The 22,500-nt window shown below is 45.6% G+C and overlaps 3 protein-coding genes and 1 long non-coding RNA gene across 7 annotated transcripts in view; 1 reads left to right on the forward strand and 3 right to left on the reverse strand.

The window, feature by feature from the left end:
- Positions 1 to 1,501, reverse strand: part of ngef (neuronal guanine nucleotide exchange factor) — a 45,303-nt gene extending 43,802 nt beyond the window's left edge. The window contains exon 1 of one of the 2 annotated variants that reach the window (XM_042064433.1): positions 1,461 to 1,501. In XM_042064433.1, the coding sequence (XP_041920367.1) occupies positions 1,461 to 1,477 (17 nt within the window). In that variant the 5' untranslated portion in view covers positions 1,478 to 1,501. The remainder of the gene's footprint in view (positions 1 to 1,460) is intronic. The other variant, XM_042064432.1, reaches the window with a different exon arrangement.
- A 207-nt stretch (positions 1,502 to 1,708) lies between these two features.
- LOC121684411 lies at positions 1,709 to 16,074 on the forward strand. The gene is made up of 4 exons (XR_006023124.1): positions 1,709 to 2,475; positions 2,687 to 3,041; positions 5,798 to 5,832; positions 16,039 to 16,074. It is a non-coding gene; the product is annotated as an uncharacterized LOC121684411 (long non-coding RNA).
- LOC121684408 (integral membrane protein 2C-like) lies at positions 4,083 to 11,004 on the reverse strand. 2 transcript variants are annotated; one of them, XM_042064438.1, is made up of 6 exons: positions 10,813 to 11,004; positions 9,914 to 10,048; positions 9,098 to 9,334; positions 8,323 to 8,433; positions 4,759 to 4,909; positions 4,083 to 4,398 (listed from the first exon to the last, which is right to left on the reverse strand). In XM_042064438.1, exons 1-6 carry the CDS (start codon positions 10,906 to 10,908, stop codon positions 4,307 to 4,309), a joined length of 822 nt encoding a protein of 273 aa, XP_041920372.1. In that variant the 5' UTR covers positions 10,909 to 11,004; the 3' UTR covers positions 4,083 to 4,306. The 2 variants fall into 2 exon arrangements, with proteins under 2 accessions (XP_041920372.1, XP_041920373.1); XM_042064439.1 differs by lacking the exon at positions 10,813 to 11,004 and adding an exon at positions 10,487 to 10,567.
- Positions 15,005 to 22,500, reverse strand: part of cab39 (calcium binding protein 39) — a 24,476-nt gene continuing 16,980 nt past the window's right edge. The window contains exons 6-9 of one of the 2 annotated variants that reach the window (XM_042064437.1): positions 20,007 to 20,072; positions 19,727 to 19,870; positions 16,329 to 16,478; positions 15,005 to 16,276 (exon numbers count right to left, since the gene is read on the reverse strand). In XM_042064437.1, coding sequence (XP_041920371.1) covers positions 16,256 to 16,276; positions 16,329 to 16,478; positions 19,727 to 19,870; positions 20,007 to 20,072 — 381 coding nt within the window. In that variant the 3' untranslated portion in view covers positions 15,005 to 16,255. Of the gene's footprint in view, positions 16,479 to 19,726; positions 19,871 to 20,006; positions 20,073 to 22,500 lie in introns of both variants that reach the window. The other variant, XM_042064436.1, reaches the window with a different exon arrangement.

Genomic DNA, 22,500 nt, shown 5'->3' on the forward strand with positions numbered 1-22,500 from the left:
CTTGTGTACTTTTTAAACTATTAAATAAAAACTATTCAAAATATCCCCAGACTTAACATTGGCAATTATGACATCACAATAGGGCAACTAGAAAATGTAATTCCAGGGAATGAAAATATGCAAAACATATGGAGTGAAATATATTGTTAAAACAGATGATGTGCTAATTGGCTAACTATGTTAACAATGTAAACAAGTTAACTGTGCTAACAGTATTACTTTGCTAACTTAGCTAATGTTTTCTAGCAGTTATGCTGACAATGTTAACTATGCTAACCATGTTACTTAGCTGACTTAGCTAATGTTTTCTAGCAGTTATGCTAACAATGTTAACTATGTTAACCATGCTAACTCTGTTAACCATGTTACTTAGCTAACTTGGCTAATGTTTGCAAGCAGTTATGCTAACAACGCTAACAATGTTAACCAATGTTAACTATGTTAACCATGTTACTTAGCTAACTCGGCTAATGTTTTCTAGCAGTTATGCTAACAATGCTAACTATGCTAATCATGTTAGCTATGCTAACCATGTTACTTAGCTTGGTTGCTAGGCTGTTGCTAGGGTACTTGAGGTGGTTGCTAGGCTATTGCTAGGTTAGTTGTGGTGGTTGCTATGCTGGTTGCTAGGTTAAACTCATTGGTTGCGATATTGGTTGTTAGGTTGTAACTGTGGAAGTGGTTGCTAGGCTGTTGCTAGGGTATTTGACATGGTTGCTATAATGTTGCTAGGGTATTTGAAATGGTTGATAGGCTGTTGCTATGGTACTTGAGGTGGTTGCTATGCTGGTTGCTAGGTTAAACTCATTGGTTGCTAGGTTGTAACTGTGGAAGTGGTTGCTAGTCTGTTGTTAGGGTATTTGACATGGTTGCTAGGCTGTTGCTAGGGTACTTGAGGTGGTTGTTAGGTTGTTGCTAGGGCAGTTATGGTGGTTTTTATGCAGGTTAGTTGTGGTGGTTGCTATGCTGGTTGCTAGGTTAAACTCATTGGTTGCTAAATTGTAACTGTGGAAGTGGTTGCTAGCCTGTTGCTAGGGTATTTGACATGGTTGCTAGGCTGTTGCTAGGGTACTTGAGGTGGTTGACAAGCTGTTGCTAGAGTAGTAATGGTGGTTGCTATGCTGTTGCTAGGGTACTTGAGGTGGTTGTAGGCTGTTGCTAACTTAGTTGTGGTGGTTGCTAGGTTAATCTCATTGGTTGCTACAGTATATTGGTTGCTAGGTTGTAATTGTTGAAGTGGTTGCTAGGCTGTTGCTAGGGTATTTGACATGGTTGCTAGGGTACTTGAGGTGGTTGCTATGTTGGTTGCTAGGTAGGTGGTGGTTTAATATAGTTGGAATGGCTGAACAGTTAAATAGGTGGATAGTTTAAATAGTTAAATTATTAGCCTGCACTGCCCTTTCTTGTAGTGTTTCAGTATTGGCTGACTAGTCCAATTTATTGTCCAGGTGTAAACCCACCTCCACATTGACCCCATCAAAGGAGACTGGTAGCAGAGTCCTGCGGAAATCCACCACCATCTCCTTGGTCTTTGAAGTGTTGAGTTGAAGGTGATTGAGTTTGCACCATTGCACAGTGTCCTCCACCAGGCTCCTGTACTCCTCCTCCTGCCCGTTCCTGATACATCCCACAATTGCAGTATCATTAGAGAACTTCTGCATGTGGCATGACTCAGCGTTGTAGCAGATAAGAACTTCTGCATGTGGCATGACTCAGCGTTGTAGCAGATGAGAACTTCTGCATGTGGCATGACTCGGCGTTGTAGCAGAAGTCAGATGTGTACAGGGTGAACAGATGATCTTACAAGTCTCTTTCCTGTTACATGCCAGCCCCTGCTTCCCCTCTGAGTCGTGTGTGTGTGTGTGTGTGTGTGTGTGTGTGTGTGTGTGTGTGTGTCAATGCCTGAGTCATGTATGTGTCTGAACACCAAACGGGAGAACAGCAGCGCTGGTGCTCCCTCTGCTGGTCATTCCCCTGCTACTGCAACAGCACCTCTGCTGGTCATTCCCCTGATGCTACTGCAACAACACCTCTGCCAGTCATTCCCCTGATGCTACTGCAACAGCACCTCTGCCAGTCATTCCCCTGATGCTACTGCAACAGCACCTCTGCTGGTGGCTGGAAACCTACAGAATCAGAATCATGTGGAACGGAACTTTTTTTTTTACTCTAACTAGAATCTAATTTAGAATGGATTTCAGGAGATCAGTAAACAGAGTGACAACTTTACAGTGGAAATGGATATTACAGCCTGGACCCACAAACTTTGCCTTGGAAATGGATATTACAGCCTGGACCCACAAACTTTACAGTGGAAATGGATATTACAGCCTGGACCCACAAACTTTACACTGGAAATGGATACTCAGAGCTCTAGAGAGAGTTCTATCTATAAGGCTCTGGATATACTTACAGCCTGGACACAAACTTTTTATGGACTCAAAAATGAGTTTCCCTATTCTTGACAACTGTGAGGTGGGTGAATTATTTTGTACCTCCTGTGTTTAAACGGCAGATTCAATTTAACAGGCCGAAAGTTTGTAACGAAAGAAGTATAAACAATGATAGAGGAACAATCGTGTCACTTACAACTGGGTTATGTGTGTAAATATAAATTAGGTCAGATAGCGTAACAAGCATGGCGGCGTCCATGTCTCCTAATTTGAGCTTCATACTTGATCTTCAGTAACCCTTTGGCTGACCCTCACAGAGACTTCGTATATACAGCCAATGTCCCTCCCGCACACGCACACCGAGAGAGAGAGAGAGAGAGAGAGAGAGAGAGAGAGAGAGAGAGACAGCACTCAGGAGGTTTGGAGTTTTATTATTCCCAGCTGTGGTGTGCAAATAAACAAGTAAACAAATAAACACTGAAAGTGGATCTTTAGGACTTCAGGGTAAGAGTGTGAGTGTGTGTGTGAGTGTGTGTGTGCTAGCCTATGTGTATGTCTTTAGGACTTCAGCATAAGTGTGTGTGTGTGTGTGTGAGTGTGTGTGCTAGCCTATGTGTATGTCTTTAGGACTTCAGCGTAAGAGTGTGAGTGTGTGTGTGTGTGTGAGTGTGTGTGTGTGTGTACTCGCCTGTGTGTGTGTCTTTAGGACTTCAGCGTAAGCGTGTGTGTGTGTGTGTCTTTAGGACTTCAGCGTAAGCGTGTATGTGTGTGTGTGTGTGTGTGTGTGTGTACTCGCCTGTGTGTGTGTCTTTAGGACTTCAGCGTAAGCGTGTGTGTGTCTTCAGGACTCTGTATATATGCAGGGGTGCGGGGGGGTTGCTACAGAGAGTAGGGAGATGCTACATACCAAAACACGGAGTGATCAAACTACACACACACACACAAACACCCACACACAGTAAATTGGGTGTCCATGACAACCAATTGGATAGAAAGATTGTGTGTATGTGTGTGTGTGTCCCAGTTTGGCTGACTAGTGTTGTACTGCAGTTTGACCGTTTCTTGGTGTTTTATGCCCCCAACGTTGTCTTCAAGGCAGCGCTGCCTGGAAGGCACTAGGGTTAGGTCTGGGTTAAGGTTAGGGTTAGGGTTGGGGTTAGGCATGGGTTAAGGTTAGGGTTAGGGTTGGGGTTAGGCATGAGTTAGGAAATTAGAATTAAATGTTATTTTACTATGTAGTTGGTTTGACTATTGTGCACTGGCCAGTTGTTCTCGCCCCACTGTTTCCATCTAAAAGTCCAATAAAATAAAATAAAATAAAATAAAAGTTAAAAAGAAGAGATAAAAGAGAGGAGCTATAAAAAAAGACACAGAGTGGTTTTAAAACTTTCATTTAATTTGGGGTTGGGGCTAGGTTTAGGATTAGGCATGGGTTAGGGTTAGGTTTAGGGTTGGGGTTAGGTTTAGGGTTAGGTGCCTTTAGCTCAGCGGTGGCAGCGCTGCCTGGAAGACGACGTTGGGGGCATAAAACACCATCGATCTGACCGTTTGACCCTTTGCTTGTGGTTCTGTTTGTGTGCCCATGTGTGTGAGTTTAAGTGCATGAGATGATGTGTGCATGTGTGTGTTTGTGTGTGTGTGCATGTGTGTGTTTGTGTGTGTGCGTGTGTGTGCGTGTGTGTGTGTGTGCGTGCATGTGGGCATGTGTGTGTGTGCATTTGTGTGTGTGCATGTGCATGTGTGTGTGTGCGTGTGTGCATGGGTGTGCGACTGTGCGTGTGCGTGTGTGTGTGCATGTGTGTGTGTGTGCGGTAAGAGTTTTCAGGAAGGATGTGTAGAATGAAGCAGAGGATGACATCATTCAGTCCCAAATTTGGTGAGAGAGGCGGGGCTCCAGGGGCTGGGGGCGTGGCCTACTGGGGCTCACAGATGAGCGTCTCCATGACAAACTCATTCTCAAAGTGACGGATGCGGTTACAACTCTCAAGGGCCCGCTTATACACACCTACGGAGGGAGAGAGAGAGAGAGAGGTTACACACACACGTTTATATACACCTACAGAGAGAGAGAGAGGTTACACACACACGCACATGTTTATATACACCTACAGAGAGAGAGAGAGTGAGAGAGAGAGAGAGAGAGAGAGAGAGAGAGGAGAGGGAGAGAGGGGGAGAGAGAGAGAGAGAGAGGGGGAGAGAAAGAGAGGGGGAGAGGGAGGGAGAGAGAGAGAGAGAGAGAGAGAGAGAGAGAGAGAGAGAGAGAGGAAGAGAGAGAGAGAGAGAGAGAGAGGGAGAGAGAGAGGGAGGGAGAGAGAGAGGGAGGTAAGACGCACACAAACACACCATCCGGCCTCCCTGTACTCACGGCGTGCGTCTCCATGGCGATGCAGGCGGTAGGTGTCCTTGCCACTGCAGAGACGCGAGATGAATGCCCCCAAAGGTCGAAGGTCAGACACGCGCGCCGCCACCGACATCTGCTCCTGAACCAGGTAACGCTGCGGGAGGTAGGAGCCTCTCTACACACACACACACACACACACAGAGGCGTATCAAGCTTTTTAAAAGTGTGGGGGTTGTGGGATAGGAAAATGAAACAATCTGGCCAAATTATAAATAACTCCCTACAGGGACGTTGTAAGTATTTTCTGAGAGGGGTGCGGACTATATTGGTGTTGGTATTGGTCGGGAGTTTCTCCCCTGAAAAAAAAAATTCTGATTGCTAAACACCATTTGAATGCAGTTTGGGAGAGAAGCAGCGCCCGTCATATGTGTGGCTCATGTGACATGTAGGCCTACATGATCTACCTATCACTTCACTATTTGGCACTACCCTACATGGAGACATATCTCATGTTATAAATCAAGAAATCATTTCAGAAATTATGTTTTGTGCATATGGGTTAGCAGGCTACAATAAACAGACAGCAGCCTAATTTCGAGGTATCACTAATACTTATTAAATAAATGTAAAGGAACTGTAAGCTCAAATTCAAAAACGTTTGAAGTCTACCCAAACATATGCAAAGGGAATATAAATAAATTGTGTTGCATATAGCCAGCCTGCTTCTAGCCCACGTTAGGCTACAGTTTCACTTGCTGCAGGTACGAACACATTGCATGAGCGCTCACAAGCGTTCTATCTCCGATGTAGAACTCAAATGTGTTTTGACGCCGCCGTTTGTAAGATCAGATAAAATAAGACGTTCTAAATGGAACGCGATGTAATTATTTCCTTTCCAAGCGTCTTGGAGACGTACTGTATGTGTGCTGACTGGGCTACGTCTATATAGTTGATGACACCAAATAAATAAGTATGCTGCAAATGAGCAGACGTGTGAAGCACCGGGCATAACTTAAAGGAGAATTCCGGTGTGATATTGACCTAAAGTGTATTGAAACATGAGTGTGTGTGTGTGTGTGTGTGTGTGTGTGTGTGTGTGTGTGTGTGTGTGTGTACTCGCCTGTGTGTGTGTCTTTAGGACTTCAGCGTAAGCGTGTGTGTGTCTTCAGGACTCTGTATATATGCAGGGGTGCGGGGGGGTTGCTACAGAGAGTAGGGAGATGCTACATACCAAAACACGGAGTGATCAAACTACACACACACACACAAACACCCACACACAGTAAATTGGGTGTCCATGACAACCAATTGGATAGAAAGATTGTGTGTATGTGTGTGTGTGTCCCAGTTTGGCTGACTAGTGTTGTACTGCAGTTTGACCGTTTCTTGGTGTTTTATGCCCCCAACGTTGTCTTCAAGGCAGCGCTGCCTGGAAGGCACTAGGGTTAGGTCTGGGTTAAGGTTAGGGTTAGGGTTGGGGTTAGGTGCCTTTAGGTCAGCGGTGGCAGCGCTGCCTGGAAGACGACGTTGGGGGCATAAAACACCACCGATCTGACCGTTTGACCCTTTGCTTGTGGTTCTGTTTGTGTGTCCATGTGTGTGAGTTTAAGTGCATGAGATGATGTGTGCATGTGTGTGTTTGTGTGTGTGTGCATGTGTGTGTTTGTGTGTGTGTGTGTGTGTGCGTGTGTGTGCGTGTGTGTGCGTGCATGTGGGCATGTGTGTGTGTGCATTTGTGTGTGTGCATGTGCATGTGTGTGTGTGCGTGTGTGCATGGGTGTGCGACTGTGCGTGTATGTGTGTGTGCGTGTGTGTGCGTGTGTGTGCATGTGTGTGCATGTGTGTGTGTGTGTGTGTGTGTGTGCGCATGTGTGTGTGTGTGCGGTAAGAATTATTGAAAAATAATTCAGTGGAAATGCATGGATTCCAGTTTCTTCCAGTAGCAGCAACTGGAATCCATGCATTTCCACTGAATTATTTTTGGAATCTGATCCCTTATCATACCTGTTCATTCTTACTCGTTGCTCGACTTATCGACTTATCGTGACTAAATTCAAGATGGCTGCAAACGCTAAACTTCGTGAAGATACTGTCTGTATAAATCGTCTTGTAAGTAAACTACCAGTGCTTTTTCAAAGTTCTCAATGTCTCGTTTTAAATGTCAGGGCCCTCGGAAGTCTACCAATGAAGTGTGGAGATACATTGAGCCTCGTAAATGGGTGTAAAACAGTGATTTATTTGCATGGCTAGCCCGATGCCAAAGCACCACTATTGAAAAAGCTGTTGGTAGCATCGGCTAACTAGCGCCAGATTTTGGAGTGCAGGGGACAAGCCGAGATGGGCTATGAGACATACGTTCACACTCGGTATCATGTTTCAATACACTTTAGGTCAATATCACACCGGAATTCTCCTTTAATTTCGCGGCTACGTGGAGCAGTAGTAGGTTCATTGTTGAGCAAGCCCATAGTTTGAGAAAAGCTGCAGATCATAGGCAGAGAAAGCATAATGCTCTGAGAACAGTAGCCAAAGGTTTTCCTGCAGAAACAGGTGCCTTGGTGCACGCACCCCGCTTTCACTTTGACTCCCTGCATTGTGACAAAAACTGTCAGTCAGACAGTGAATTTTGGTTTACTAAATTAGCATAATGCGGTAACAATTTCAATTCTATCTGAAATCTGCTCACTGCAGACGTTACAATGGGAGCGTTTATTTCCATATTTTACTTTCGTTTTAATCTGACAAAAAGTGTGGGGGATAGAATCGTGTTCTAGCAAAAGTGTGTACGTTATAACCCCCCACGCTTGCTACGCGCCTGCACACACACACACACACACAGAGTTAATGCTCTCTGTTACAAAACACACACACACACACTCACATACACACACGGGCTGCACACACGCACACACACACACACACACACACACACACACAAGGGCTGCACACACACACACAGAGTTAATGCTCTCTTTTACAGAACACACACACACACACACACACACACACACACACACAGGCTTCACACACGAGGGCTGTAGGATTTGGAGAACATTTCTAATTGTGCATTTTCTGACAGATATTGTGATTGTGATTTGCATTATGACTTTTGAATGTCAATGTCCAGATACAGTTCAATATTCCAAATGCGATGTTGGGTAACGTCATTTCTGTTGACGTTCAAACAAAACAGAGAGCTAGCTCGCTACTCCCTCACTTCCGCGCCATTGAAACTCTCCTAAATGCGCTTGTGATTAGATAATTGCATTGGTTCAAATTGCAATTGCGTAACACACACACACACACTCACTTGTTCATGCACACACTTAACAATGCATTTAATTGCACCATACACACCCACACAGACATGCATGGACACACATACGCACACAAACACAGTTATGCTGACACACACACACACACAAAGACACAAACACACCAAATAATGCGAACACACACACACCAAACACAGTGAATCTGAGTGAAGGGCACACACTCATCTCCCATGATGCATTGCTGCACACACTCATTTCCCATGATGCATTGCTGCACACACTCATCTCCCATGATGCATTGCTGCAGCCTCACCTTCACGTTGATGAGAAGCTCCCACAGGTTCCTGGGCGCCATGACAACCGAGGCGTTCAGCTCACTCACGTAACACTTGTCCAGAGTGAGGTCATGATAGGCTGTTAGCCCCTACACACACACACACACACACACAGTATTGTATTTACTTGTTCAAAACAATTCAATTTTCAATTTAATATAATTTATAGAGCGCCAAAACATTGCACGTGTCTCATGGCGCTTTACAGAGTGTTAAACAATCAGAGAAGGCCCATGAGTAAGTGTGTGTGTGTGTGTGTGTGTGTGTGTGTGTGTGTGTGTAATGTGTGTAATGTGTGTGTGAGTGTGTGTAATGTGTGTGTGTGTGTGTGTGTGTAATGTGTGTGTGTGTGTAATGTGTGTGTGTGTGAGTGTGTGTAATGTGTGTGTGTGTGTGTGTGTGTGTCTGTGTGTGTGTGTGTAATGTGTGTGTGTGTGTAATGTGTGTGTGTGTGTGAGTGTGTGTAATGTGTGTGTGTATTGTGGCCCATGAGTAACAGTAATGAGGAAAAGCTCCCTAGAGTTCAGGATGGACGTGCAGACACATTCACCATCGGTAGACTATGTGAACTACACTGTGTGCTGTGATGTGTGTTACTCAGTCAAAGGATCTTAAGTGTGTGTGTGCATGTGTGTGTGCATGTAACTCTTTGGAAGGGATGGATGATATCGCTGTACGTGTGTATGTGCTACCATGTGGAAGTCGTGGATGATCTCGGCGGGGTGTGTGTGTGTGTGTGTGTGTGTGTGTTACCATGTGGAAGTCGTGGATGATCTCGGCGGGGTGTGTGTTGCTGAAGTCGGGCACTGGGACGCTGATGAGTTCGTAGTTGTCCTGCAGGTAGATATCCACCTTCTCGTCCAGGGAGTGAGAGTGTGTGTGTGTGTGTGAGTGTGTGTGTGGGCGGGCGCGAACGTGAGCACTGCGCAAGGGGGCCATCACCGCGTCATCATACATCACCCGGCAGCGGAACTCCGACTGTGACGGAACCTTCAACAACAACACACACATCACCACCAACAACACACACATCATCACCAACAATACACACATCACCAGCAATACACACACACACACACACACACACATCACCAACAACACACACATCATCACCAACAATACACACACATCACCAACAACACACACACATCACCAACAACACACACATCACCAACAACACACACATCATCAACAACACACACATCATCACCAACAACACACACATCACCAACAATACACACACATCACCAACAATACAGATAGATAGATAGATACTTTATTGATCCCCAGGGGAAATTCAAGTACACACACATCACATACACACACATCACCACCAACAATACACACATCATCATCATTAACAATGCACACATCACCAACAATACACACATCATCACCAACAATACGTTGACGTAGTGTGTGTGTGTTACCTGGGGGATGATGTAGTGTGTGTGTGTGTGTTACCTGGGGGATGATATAGTGTGTGTGTGTGTGTTACCTGGGGGATGATATAGTGTGTGTGTGTGTGTGTGTGTTACCTGGGGGGGTGATGTAGTGTGTGTGTGTTACCTGCGGGATGATGTAGTGTGTGTATATGTACACACAGGCGTAGAGTAGGCTACAGGTAAAGATCAGCAGTGCAGACGTGAGGCAGCAGAGAGTAACCATAGAGGACCTCTTCATGACCGGAGGCACCTGCTGATCCTACACACACACACACACACACACACAGATTTACCTGAGAAGGCCTCATGGCCTGCTGCTCCTAAACACACACACACTCTTCATGGCGGGAGATAGCCCCCTGCTCCCACTCACAGAGCAGCCAGAGATTCCTCATACTTATGACAGACTTATTTATTTAGGCTACTAATATTTACAGAAGCAAAAAAGTGTTTTGTGTGTGTGTGTGTGTTAGAGAGAGAGAGAGAGAGAGAGAGAGAGTTGGAAGCACAGAATGACAGAGTCGCTAAAAATACATTTATGTAACCGCCCACGGTCTCGCGCTCCATCTGCTGTTACAATCGCGCTCAGCAGCCAAAACGAGTGCGCGCGTGTGGCCCTGGAGACCTAGACAAGCGAGTGCCGTCATTATTAAGTCCCACCAGGCTACGGTGGCTTCCATAAACTTAATCGGCTTACCGACACCGATATTTATCCCCCTGTCCGATTCCCCTCCGTGCTCACGCGCTGCAGATGTGTCTGCTCCAACATCACTCCATCTGCCATTTTCTCTTGTTTACATCCGTGAAATCGCTCTTTTTTCCCCCCACCCCTTTCACCACACCCTTAGCCACTCATTTCCTAACGATGGCGACTCATCAATCGCGATCAATGACTTCAATCATCTCCTGAAAACGGCGTTCCAGGTTGATGGAGTCTGCACCTGCACTCCATCCGCGACGCGCCTTGCAGCTCCCCTACGTCAGTGTGCGTGTGTGTGTGTGTGTGACCTGGCTGTAACGTACGTGGGGTTGCGAGATAAGCACCGCAGGTTGCTCGCCATCGACCTCGTCCTTCTCCACTTTTTGTCCGGCGACAGGCTGGAAGCTGATCTTCACCATGGTGGCGCGTTTTGAGTCTCTAACGGCTCGAGAGCTGATGCTGTGTCGTCCCTGCGGAAGGTTCACCGGAGAGCTGGCTCAGCTGGTCTCCAGCACCGGAAGTCCGCGGGTCCTCTGATGTTGTGTTTTAGCTGCCTCTTAAAGGGCTAGAGGCCCGTCCTTACAAAAAAGAACTGCAGTTTTTTTTCGAAGTACAAAGCAGTACAATAATATTTTCGTGTCCAAAATATTACATTTCTGCAGTAAATTACAGTACTGTGCAGTGCAATGCATTTTCTCCATGCCCAAGATATTGCATTTCCTGCATTAGAACAGTGAAGAATTCCTCCAATACTGCAGATTTTATACTCGGAAAACTGCAGTTGACACTTGAAGATATAGCTATAGTTGTTTGTGTAGTGATGTAGTACTCGAGTCCGGTCTCGGACTCGAGTCCGGTCTCAAGACCAATTTCTGCTTTCTCGGTCTCGTCTCGGACTCGTTCCTTCAAAGACTCGGTCTCGGACCACAGTGGGAGGAGAAGGACTCGTAATTTCAGACCGAGTCCTCGAGACCAACGCATTTTTTATGTTCATATAAAAAAAACAGACAACATATAACAACAATAATAATAAAATGCAATGTTGACCGGCATTATTTGAAAATGACATCCCATGGTGCAATGCAAAGATACTGCCGTCAGAGCCGTTTATTTATCTCTATGGCTCTGCTGCCGGTGAGTGTCTGTAGGTCAGCATAGTCCATATTAAGACGTTAAGACTGCTCCTCTAAACAATTCCCAATCTAGCTTAGTCTGTAGGCCTAACTGTTGATTATTAACTGGGGTGATATTAAATTATGAATATTAAAACTGAAATTTTTTTATGGTCTTGGTCTCGACTCGGTCTCGACTCCTAAAGGACTCGGTCTCGACTCGGACTTGCTTCCTCAAAGACTCGGTCTTGACTCGGACTCGACTGTATTTGAAAACCAACAGACTCAGTCTCGACCCTTCAAAGACTCGGTCTTGACTCGGACTCGGCATAGGCGGTCTCGTCCCCATCACTATGTTTGTGTGTGTGTGTGTGTACCTGTGTGTGTATCCATGTTCAAAAATATGACGCAGACACAGTGGATACTAATACTATAGACAGTTGTGTGTGTGTGTGTGTGTGTAACAGACACAGTAGACAGTGGGATGTTCCTAGGTATGTGTGTGTGCATTATGGAGTTACATTTGTGCCTCTTTTATGAGCGAGCAGTAGCACAATTTGAGCACAGAAAAATATTTTGAGCGAGCACACAAATTATATTTTGAGGAAAAATGAAACTCGAGCACAAAAAAAACTTGTATTTGAGCAAACAGGAATCTACTATATGTTGTGCTCCACAATTGTCTTTGCCTGTTTGCTAATATCAACATGTATGTGCAACGTCAGCCCCCTTTCTTTCACTGTACGTGCTCACATAAACTGCTCCTCCGTTCGCTCAGGAGATCTCTGTCACGCTAGCTCAACTTCATCTGTTGTATTAAGTGTGTGTAGGGTTGTATTGAGTGTGTGTGTGGGGTTGTATTGAGTGTGTGTGTTGGGGGGTGGGGTGGGAGGTTGTATTGAGTGTGTGTGTGTGTGTGTGGGGGGAGGGGTTGTATTGAGTGCACTGTTTTCATGAGGCCTATAGAACCTGAACACTTGCACATATGCCCACCCCCATCCCTGGCATTAGGGTCTGCCCATACCCACTCACCCCTTCCCAGCACCTGGCTGCAGGTTTGTGGTTAGATGTTGAAGTTCAACACATTTCAAAAATATTTTATTGTACAACTGCAACAAGTGAGCTCTGGTGAGGTAAGGGGTCAAAGGTTACGATGGCTGCAACATCACTCCAGTGGCTAATCATCACCCATCACTGTCCACTGAGATTGGAGACATGCTTCTAACATATCCTACTGTTTCCCTATGTGACATATCCCACTATACTGTACTTATATCCTATGGGCATATCCCACTATACTTACATTATGTCCTATGGGCATATCCCACTATACTGTACGTATGTCCTATGGGCATATCCCACTATACTTACAGTATATCCTATGGGACATATCCCACTATACTGTACGTATGTCCTATGGGCATATCCCACTATAGACCCTTTCAACAAGGTAAACAAAAACAATGCTTGAACGCTCTATTTGGGCCCCAATCTACTTCCTCTGCATTAAGATAACATATGGAATGTTAAAAAGGAAGCCTTGTGGGGCCAACTATGATGCTGAGAATGGAACTCTCTTGTGGGGCCAACTATGATGCTGATAATGGAACTCTCTTGAAAGGGTGCATATCAGGAGTGTCCAAAATCCGGCCTGCCACGCACTTTAATAAATTATATTAATAAATTAATTATAATATAAATTATATTAATAAATTAAACCGCATTAAATTAACAGTATTTTCTTAAGAAATGAATTTTCTACAACAAAATTAAATGATTTAAATGATACAAAACCTTATATTATTTTTTGTCAATTTTCCAGAGGCGGACAGAGTACACAGCTTCATTACTTGAGTAAAAGTACAGATACCCTTTGCTCAATTTTACTCAAGTACAAGTAAAAGTACAACGGTCAGATATCTACTTAAGTAAAAGTACTGAAGTACTTGTTTTTAGAAGTACTTGAGTATCAAGAGTAGAGTAGCCTACATTTTCTAAATATTGCATTACTACTGCAACAGTGCTTACATTTATGTACAGAAACGTCCTACATGGAGTTATGAAAAATGTTAATACCTTGGAGAATGTAAAAGGAATTGAAAGTAAAATCAAGTTATTTTCATCTTTTTCCATGTTGCCAGGGATGGGCAGTATTTCTAATACATGAATTTAAAATACGTATTTCAAATACAAAATACTATTTTGTAATTGAAACACTTGATGCAAAAACTATCATTAACTTGTTCAGAAAATTGAAATAGTCTGGCGAGGTGGGGCCACAGGTTGGCACATTCCCGGGATGGACCTGCTGCGTCTTCATCCATTGTTTCATCCATGGTTTCGTCTCTTATCTAAATCTGACCATGGAGTTGACTTTGGCGGAAAGCTGAAAGTGATTGCTGATAGGCTGTCCAAATTAGTGGCGCCTGCACAATCCAATCACGTTTGAGAGGGAAACAGCAAATCGAGGGTTTCCGAGATTTTTCTTTTTAGTAGTAACGGGTACTCACGGTTATGGGTAGAAATGTAGTGGAGTAAAGAGTACAATATTTGCCTCTCAAATGTACTTGAGTAAAGTCATGAGTACTCCCCAAAAATGATACTCGAGTAAAGTACAGATCCCTCAAAATTGTACTCAAGTAAATGTACTCCGTTACTGTCCGGCTCTGCAATTTTCAAAACCCATTGTTGCCCTTGAGTCAAAAAGTTTGGACACCCCTGCACTATAGTGCCCTAGTGGCCACGGTCATATCTCACTGTATTTTCTCCATATGACGTATCCCACTATATTCTTACTGTTTCTCTGTACAAGCCAATAAGGTCAAATTGTGTACCTGACAAGTTTTGGCTACCTTGCCTCTGTAGCCTTCATCAGAGGTGTCACGTGATGTTGGTGTGACGTCGTCTGAGCTGTGTTATATGGAGTTTTCCATCCCACCTGATGTGGTCTGAGAAAAAGTGTGATGTGATATACGAGATCCCTTGGATGAAGGAGCCTACCAGCTATCCCACACCTGGGACACAGTCCTGCAGGGCCGCCCCCGGCTGTATGAAAAACCACCAGACAGCAGAGGGAGGGCGCGCGCCCGCCCGCCCCGCCCCCCCCCATGCTACATTAGGCATGGTGCTTAGCACTGAGCTACATGCTACAACAGGCATGGCGCTTAGCACAGAGCTACATGCTACAACAAGTTTGACAGTTAGCCCTGAGCTACATGCTAAAACAGGCCTGGTGCTTAGCACTGAGCTACATGCTACACGTTTGACGGTTAGCACTGAGCCACACGCTACAAGTTTGACGGTTAGCACTAAGCTACATGCTAAAACAGGCCCGGTGCTTAGCACACAGCTACATGCTACAACAAGAACTCAGTGAACTTGTGTACAGACAAGACGTCAAATATTTCATGGTCTGGGGTATGTATAATATAATATTATATCTTTTTCCATATGTCAACAAAACAGGTTCAACAAAGTCTAAAGCAAAACAAAAAGGCATTATGTACAAGTTTCTCCATTTTCCAAGGAACCCCCCACCCCGCCAAGAACGTGTACACACACACACACACACACAGTTCTATACACATACAAGTTGGCAGGTTAACAGGCATACACAAAGAGCAATGTGAGTGTGAGATGTGTGATGGAGAGTGTGTGTGTTTGTTTGTGTGTGCAAGGTCCAGTGTGAATGCAAGTGTATGTGTGATAGTGTTTATGTGACTGTGTGTGTGTGTGTGTGTGTGTGTGTGTGAGAATGTGAGTGTGTGTGTGTGCATGTGTGTGTTGTCCACATGTTGGTGAGGGGTGAGAGGCAGCATTGGAGTCTTTTTCTCTGCAGTGGGAAAGCTCGGTCACCAGGGGGCGGCGTTTCTCCACACAACCCTTCAGCGTAGCCCAAACCAGCACAATCCAGTCACACGCCGTAGGAGTCTCTGTGTGTGTGTGTGTGTGTGTGTGTGTGTGTGTGTGTGTGTGTGTGTGTGTGTGTGTGTGGCTGGTGGGACTTAATTATGTTCATGTTAGTAAGTACATGCTTAGAGTGTTTATGATGTTTTAATAATGAGTGTGCAGACGCATGTGTGTGTTTATGTGTGTGTACGTTAGCCTGTTCTCTAGAGGTGTGTGTGTGTGTGTGTGCGTGAGCGACGTAGTTCTTGGATCAGTTTGATTAGGAGAGTATGTGTGTTGTGTGTGTGTGTGTGTATGTGTGTGTGTCTTAGCGGCGTAGTTCTTGGATCAGTTTAATGAAGTGTGTGTGTGTGTGTGTGTGTGTCTGTTAGCGGCGTGGTTCTTGGACCAGTTTGATGAGGAGTGTGTGTGTATGTGTGTGTCTTAGCGGCGTAGTTCTTGGATCAGTTTAAGGGTGTGTGTGTGTGTGTGTGTGTGTGTGTGTGTGTGTGTGTGTTAGTGGCGTAGTTCTCGGATCTGTTTGATGAGGAGTGTGTGTGTGTGTGTGTGTGTGTGTGTGTGTGTGTGTGTTAGCGGCGTAGCTCTCGGATCTGTTTCATGAGGTGTGTGTGTGTGTGTGTGTGTGTGTGTGTGTGTGTTAGCGGCGTAGTTCTCAGATCTGTTTGATGAGGAGTGTGTGTGTGTGTGTGTGTTAGCAGCGTAGTTCTCGGATCTGTTTGATGAGGAGTGTGTGTGTGTGTGTGTATTAGCGGCGTAGTTCTCGGATCTGTTTGATGAGGAGTGTGTGTGTGTGTGTGTTAGCGGCGTAGTTCTCGGATCTGTTTGATGAGGTAGGTCTTCTCGTCGTTGAACTGCTCGTCCTCGGTGCGGTCGGCCTGGAAACGGGACAGGAAGTCCACCAGCTTGCTCTGGTTCTTCACCAGAATGTCCAGGATGGCTGGAGGCTTGTTGGGATTGGCCACAAACACCTGTTGGCGACACACACACACACACACACACACACACGAATAAACACCTGCTAAAATGGCCTGTCGGAATTGCAGTGTGTTACCGTCATCGTGCTCTCTAGTGAGGCTATCTGGGCTGTTATAATCACTACAGTCATCGTGCTCTCTAGTGAGGCTATCTGGGCTGTTATAATCACTACAGTCATCGTGCTCGTGCATCGCACGTGTGTGTGTGTATTTCTATGCACTAAGCCATATGCATGTGTGTGTATGTGTGTGTGTGTATTGCTTTGTTAGTACGTTAACGGTGTGAGCATATGTGTGTGTGTCAGGGATGGAAATTAAATATTTTTTCCACCTGCCACTGTGGCTGGTGGATTGCAAAATCTACCAGCCACCCAACTTTTTTACCAGCCACTAGAGAAATGGCATGAAAATGTGATATCATGATTATAGGCTACCCAAAATGATCACGGTTATCGGCATGATTGCAATACGACTAAAATGTGCTGAATTTTGCCCTAAACCTACAAGCACAGTAGCAACAAAACTAAAGGCCAACAAAACCACAATACTATGCGATAGTGTCTTGTCATAAAAGTGGTGTGGCTCCTTTAAGACTCTGTTTGTGTGAGTTCTGGAGCATCCTATAATCCAACTCTCCAACTTGATCTAACTATAGTGTACATCATCTGATTTAAATATTTACAGGTATCAAGACTATATTTAACATTTAGCATTTATTTTCTATTTGGCCTGTTATGAAATCATGCACTGAACAATAAATGCACAGCACAGCTTTAAGAAACTTAAGCCTGCTTAGCATTTTGTGAAACTAAATTGGAAAAACTCTGGTTTTAATGTTTACAGTTATCTAGGTGATATTGTTAACATTTATTTTGTATTTGGCCTTATCGTGTATTACAAAAGTCCAAAGTTGGAGACCTTGTAGACATTTGCTTCAATTTCAAAACCGGATTACTCTGGAACGGCTAATTGCATAACGGAATGCTTAAAGGGACACCAGGCAATGTTTTCGTGTTAATTACTCATCTTCGTAGGTCGGTATATGGTTAAATGACTCATTACAGGGCGAATGAAGACTCTCTTGCCCGCCTCTACTGCCTGTAGGAAGAATATCCCGCTTGCAAGTTCAGTGTATCGTACCCGCCGACCGAAGCAGGATCAGTTTACATCCTGCATACAGCACAGAGGCAGGCTAACGAAACTCTAGCGATTGTTGCAAACGTGTGTATAATGCATACCTGTCAACATTTAGCTTTCCAAAAACGGGAGATTTTGGGGGGGGGGGGGGGGGGGGGGTTCAGTGTTTATACCGGATCTGTGTTTGCATATTTAATACGTTTCATACACGTGTTTCAACACTGCATTCCGGTCGTTGCTTTTACCTTACCATTACCTTACGCATGCCAGTTATGTCTCCACCAGCTGCCTGCCTGCAGCCTACTTCCAAAACTCCAAAGCTGCTTGCTGTCAGATTTGGTTCCGAGGGCACAAGTTCAGTGTATCAACAACAACAGTGTATCAACAACAACAACTATTGTTATTGGCTATGCTGGGCTATGCTGCAGGTGGGCTATGCTGGGCTATGCTTCAGGTGGGCTATGCTGGGCTATGCTGCGCTATGCTGGGCTATGCTGGGCTATGCTGCAGGTGGGCTATGCTGGGCTATGCTGCGGGCTATGCAGGGCTATGCTGGGCTATGCTGCAGGTGGGCTATGCTGGGCTATGCTTCAGGTGGGCTATGCTGGGCTATGCTGCGCTATGCTGCGTTATGCTGGGCTATGCTGGGCTATGCTGCAGGTGGGCTATGCTGGGCTATGCTGGGCTATGCTGGGCTATGCTGCGCTATGCTGGGCTATGCTGGGCTATGCTGGGCTATGCTGCGGGCTATGCTGCGGGCTATGCTGGGCTATGCTGCGGGCTATGCTGGGCTATGCTGGGCTATGCTGCGGGCTATGCTGTGGGCTATGCTGGGCTATGCTGCGGGCGGGCTATGCTGGGCTATGCTGGGCTATGCTGCGGGCTATGCTGGGCTATGCTGCGGGCTATGCTGGGCTATGCTGCGGGCTATGCTGCAGGCTATGCTGGGCTATGCTGGGCTATGCTGGGCTGTGCTGGGCTATGCTGCGGGCTATGCTGTGGGCTATGCTGCGGGCTATGCTGGGCTATGCTGCGCTATGCTGCGCTATGCTGCGGGCTATGCTGGGCTATGCTGCGGGTGGGTTATGCTGGGCTATGCTGGGCTGTGCTGGGCTATGCTGCGGGCTATGCTGGGCTATGCTGCGGGTGGGCTATGCTGGGCTATGCTGGGCTATGCTGGGCTGTGCTGGGCTATGCTGGGCTATGCTGGGCTATGCTGTGGGCTATGCTGGGCTATGCTGCGGGCTATGCTGGGCTATGCTGCGGGCTATGCTGGACTATGCTGGGCTATGCTGGGCTGTGCTGGGCTATGCTGGGCTATGCTGTGGGCTATGCTGGGCTATGCTGGGCTATGCTGTGGGCTATGCTGGGCTGTGCTGGGCTATGCTGTGGGCTATGCTGGGCTATGCTGTGGGCTATGCTGGGCTGTGCTGGGCTGTGCTGGGCTGTGCTGGGCTATGCTGGGCTATGCTGCGGGCTATGCTGGGCTATGCTGCGGGTGGGCTATGCTGGGCTATGCTGCGGGCTATGCTGCGGGCTATGCTGGGCTATGCTGGGCTATGCTGCGGGTGGGCTATGCTGGGCTATGCTGGGCTATGCTGGGCTATGCTGGGCTATGCTGCGGGTGGGCTATGCTGGGCTATGCTGTGGGCTATGCTGTGGGCTATGCTGGGCTATGCTGTGGGCTATGCTGGGCTATGCTGTGGGCTATGCTGGGCTATGCTGTGGGCTATGCTGGGCTATGCTGTGGGCTATGCTGGGGGCTATGCTGGGCTATGCTGGGCTGTGCTGGGCTGTGCTGGGCTATGCTGCGGGCTATGCTGCGGGCGGCGGCTCACTGGTAGTTGTTGTAGAACTTCAAAATCAGCACGATTTACGGTTGGTAACGTTACATGATCCCTACAGACACTTTCTTATTGCCGTCAATAAGTATGAAAATTAGACTGGATCTGACTATTGTGGTATGTTAGTAGCTCTACCCGCCACAGTGGCTGGTAAGTTGACCAAATTCACCCGCCAGAGCACAAAACTACCCGCATTTGGCGGGGGGCTGGTGGTTAATTTCCATCCCTGGTGTGTGTGTGTGTGTGTATGTCTTTAGGTACCTTAAAGACGTGGAAGGCTTCAAACTGGATGTTGCGGCTCCTGTCTCGCAAGAGGTTCATCATGAGTTTGAGGTTTTCAGCTTTACTGATGTAACGGGTCATCACGGTGAAGTTATGCCTATCCAATAGCAGCTCACCTAACAACTAAACACACACACACACACATACAGAGCATCAGTACGGTGAAGTTATGCCTATCCAATAGCAGCTCACCTAACAACTACACACCAACACACACACACACACACACACACACACACACACACACACACACACTTACCTTCAGAGATTGTCTTTTTGTCACATAGTTTTCAGAATGAAGAAGTTTCTCATATTCACTGAAGAACTGCAGAGAAACAGAGGGAGACAGAGAGATTTAGGTTAAATTATTTATAGGTTTCCGTTTTATTTAGGTGCATTAATTTTCTTTAAGTTTCCTTTTTTTTTTATTATAGCTCAATTTTGACATACAGATTTAAATTTCCTTTTCATTTTGATATTACCAAAAATATGGTGGATCTTAGTTACTAGTTTCATTTTATGTATGAATTAATGTATTCATTTAAAAAAATAGTCGTATTGTTGAAGTTTAGCAGTCATTCATAAGTTTACTTTTCTTAGTTGTTGTTTTTGTTTGTGTCTGCTTTGGCAACACTATACCACATGGTCATGCCAATAAAGCTCTTTTTGAATTTGAATTGAAATTGAATTTGAGAGATAGAGAGAGAGAGAGAGAGAGAGAGGTACTTTAACATGTAGAGACAGAGAGAGGTACTTTCACATGTAGAGACAGAGAGAGAGAAAGAGAGAGAGAGAGAGAGAGAGAGAGCGAGAGAGGGAGAGAGAGAGAGAGAGAGAGACAGAGAGAGGTACTTTAACAAGTATTTTCTATTTGACCTGTTATGACATCAGGGACTGAAAAATTTGAGCACAGGTCAGTTTTAAAAAAACTAGTGCAGGGCCCGTTCAAAACATACATTTCCTGTAGAAACCCTGACTAGTGAAAGTGCCCGTTCAAAACATGCCCTTCCTGTAGAAAACCTGTAGGCCAGTTGCATGACCGCAGGTATGCCTGCTTTAAACATAGGATGACGGGGAAAACATCACTCCAGCTAAGCATTCAATAATGAATACTGAATAGTATATTATAATATATTAGCCCATAATTAATGTGCAGTAAGCAGAATTTAGGCATGGCTGCATGTGACATTTTTACAAATCAAAATTACATAAGCCTAACAGCTGTTTTGAGTTAAGGCTATATATATAAGTATAAGTATAAGTATATATACTTTTTTGATCCCGTGAGGGAAATTTGGTCTCTGCATTTATCCCAATCCGTGAATTAGTGAAACACACACAGCACACAGTGTACACACAGTGAGGTGAAGCACACACTAATCCCGGCGCAGTGAGCTGCCTGCTTTAACAGCGGCGCTCGGGGAGCAGTGAGGGGTTAGGTGCCTTGCTCAAGGGCACTTCAGCGTGCCTACTGGTCGGGGTTCGAACCGGCAACCCTCCGGTTACAGGTCCGAAGTGCTAACCAGTAGGCCACGGCTGCCTCCAGTAGGCCACGGCTGCCTAATATTATTATAATATGTTTATTGTTAAGCTTATTGAATAACTTCCTGATAGAGAAGACAAACCATTTTGTGGAATGATGCATCATCGTATGAAATTTGCAATGATGTGACTAAACAATCTCTGGTAGCCTACAAGTGACATAACACTCTGTCTGCCACTCTTTGTCTGTAGCTGATCCAAATGACATGGGCCTAAAGCTTTGATGTAAGGCTATATGTGTAGCCTATTCAATAACTTAATGATATAGAAGACAAACTATCTAGAAAGATCAAATGAGATTTGCAAGCATGTGACTAAAAAAGTCTTTGGTAGCATAAGGGGCATGTGGCTCTGTCTAGCTGTGTGGTATTCTGAAATCTTGTTGAATTCAGGACCATTAGCTTGGGACCTTGCAGTTGGAACTGTCGTTTGTTTATTTAAAGTCTCAAGTCCAAAGTCGCCAGGGCTATTCGAAGTGTCAGTTTATTGCACATTATTTTTACGTCATTTTGAATAGCCACTGCATAACCGTGTTTGTTGGCGTGTTGTTGCAAAATCCGCAGAATCATTTTATGCAAGCAAACTGCACACAAGGAGTCTTTACTGTTGACGTCAGACATGATAATCATCCAAACATCTTGCGTCTTAGTAAACCCGTGCCGTGCCCTGATTCAGTGCTGCCAAGACTCCGCTGACCCTCTCTGTGTCCGGCCCTCTCTGTGTCCGGCCCTGCGCTGTGCCATGTGAGGGGGGTTGGACGGTAGGAGTGGCTACAGTAGAGCGGAGAGAGCCAACGTGTGCTTCTTTTAACAATATATTTAACAATATCTTTTGCACTGCTTATCCAAACAACGTCAAACTTGGCACTGCACTTACTCGTGCCCGTAGCAAGACACCTGCCACGTTGCTGTGTGTGTTCTGCTGTGTGTGTTCTGCTGTGTGTGTTCTGCTGTGTGTGTTCAGCGGTGTGTGTTCAGCGGTGTGTGTTCAGCGTTGTGTGTTCAGCGTTGTGTGTTGTGTGTGTTCAGCTGTGTGTGTGTTCTGCTGTGTGTGTTCAGTGCGTTCTGCTGTGTGTGTTCAGCTGTGTGTGTTCAGTGCTGTGTGTGTTCAGCTGTGTGGGTTTTGCTGTGTGTGTTCAGTGTGTTCTGCTGTGTGTGTTCAGTGAGGTCAGCTGTGTGTGTTCAGTGCGTTCTGCTGTGTGTGTTCTGCTG

This window comes from Alosa sapidissima, chromosome 15 (assembly GCF_018492685.1).
Source record: "Alosa sapidissima isolate fAloSap1 chromosome 15, fAloSap1.pri, whole genome shotgun sequence".
Classification (NCBI taxonomy): Eukaryota; Metazoa; Chordata; class Actinopteri; order Clupeiformes; family Clupeidae; genus Alosa; species Alosa sapidissima.

What these genes read in the sequence shown, in the direction of transcription:
- LOC121684408 (XM_042064438.1), bottom strand. Translation starts at nt 10,908, where the DNA reads ATGGTGAAGATCAGCTTCCAGCCTGTCGCCGGACAAAAAGTGGAGAAG. An exon ending in TCATCCACGACTTCCACATG is followed by an intron (nt 8,434 to 9,097) that starts GTAACACACACA and finishes GTGTGTGTGTAG; the next exon opens with GGGCTAACAGCCTATCATGA. An exon ending in AGCTTCTCATCAACGTGAAG is followed by an intron (nt 4,910 to 8,322) that starts GTGAGGCTGCAG and finishes GTGTGTGTGTAG; the next exon opens with AGAGGCTCCTACCTCCCGCA.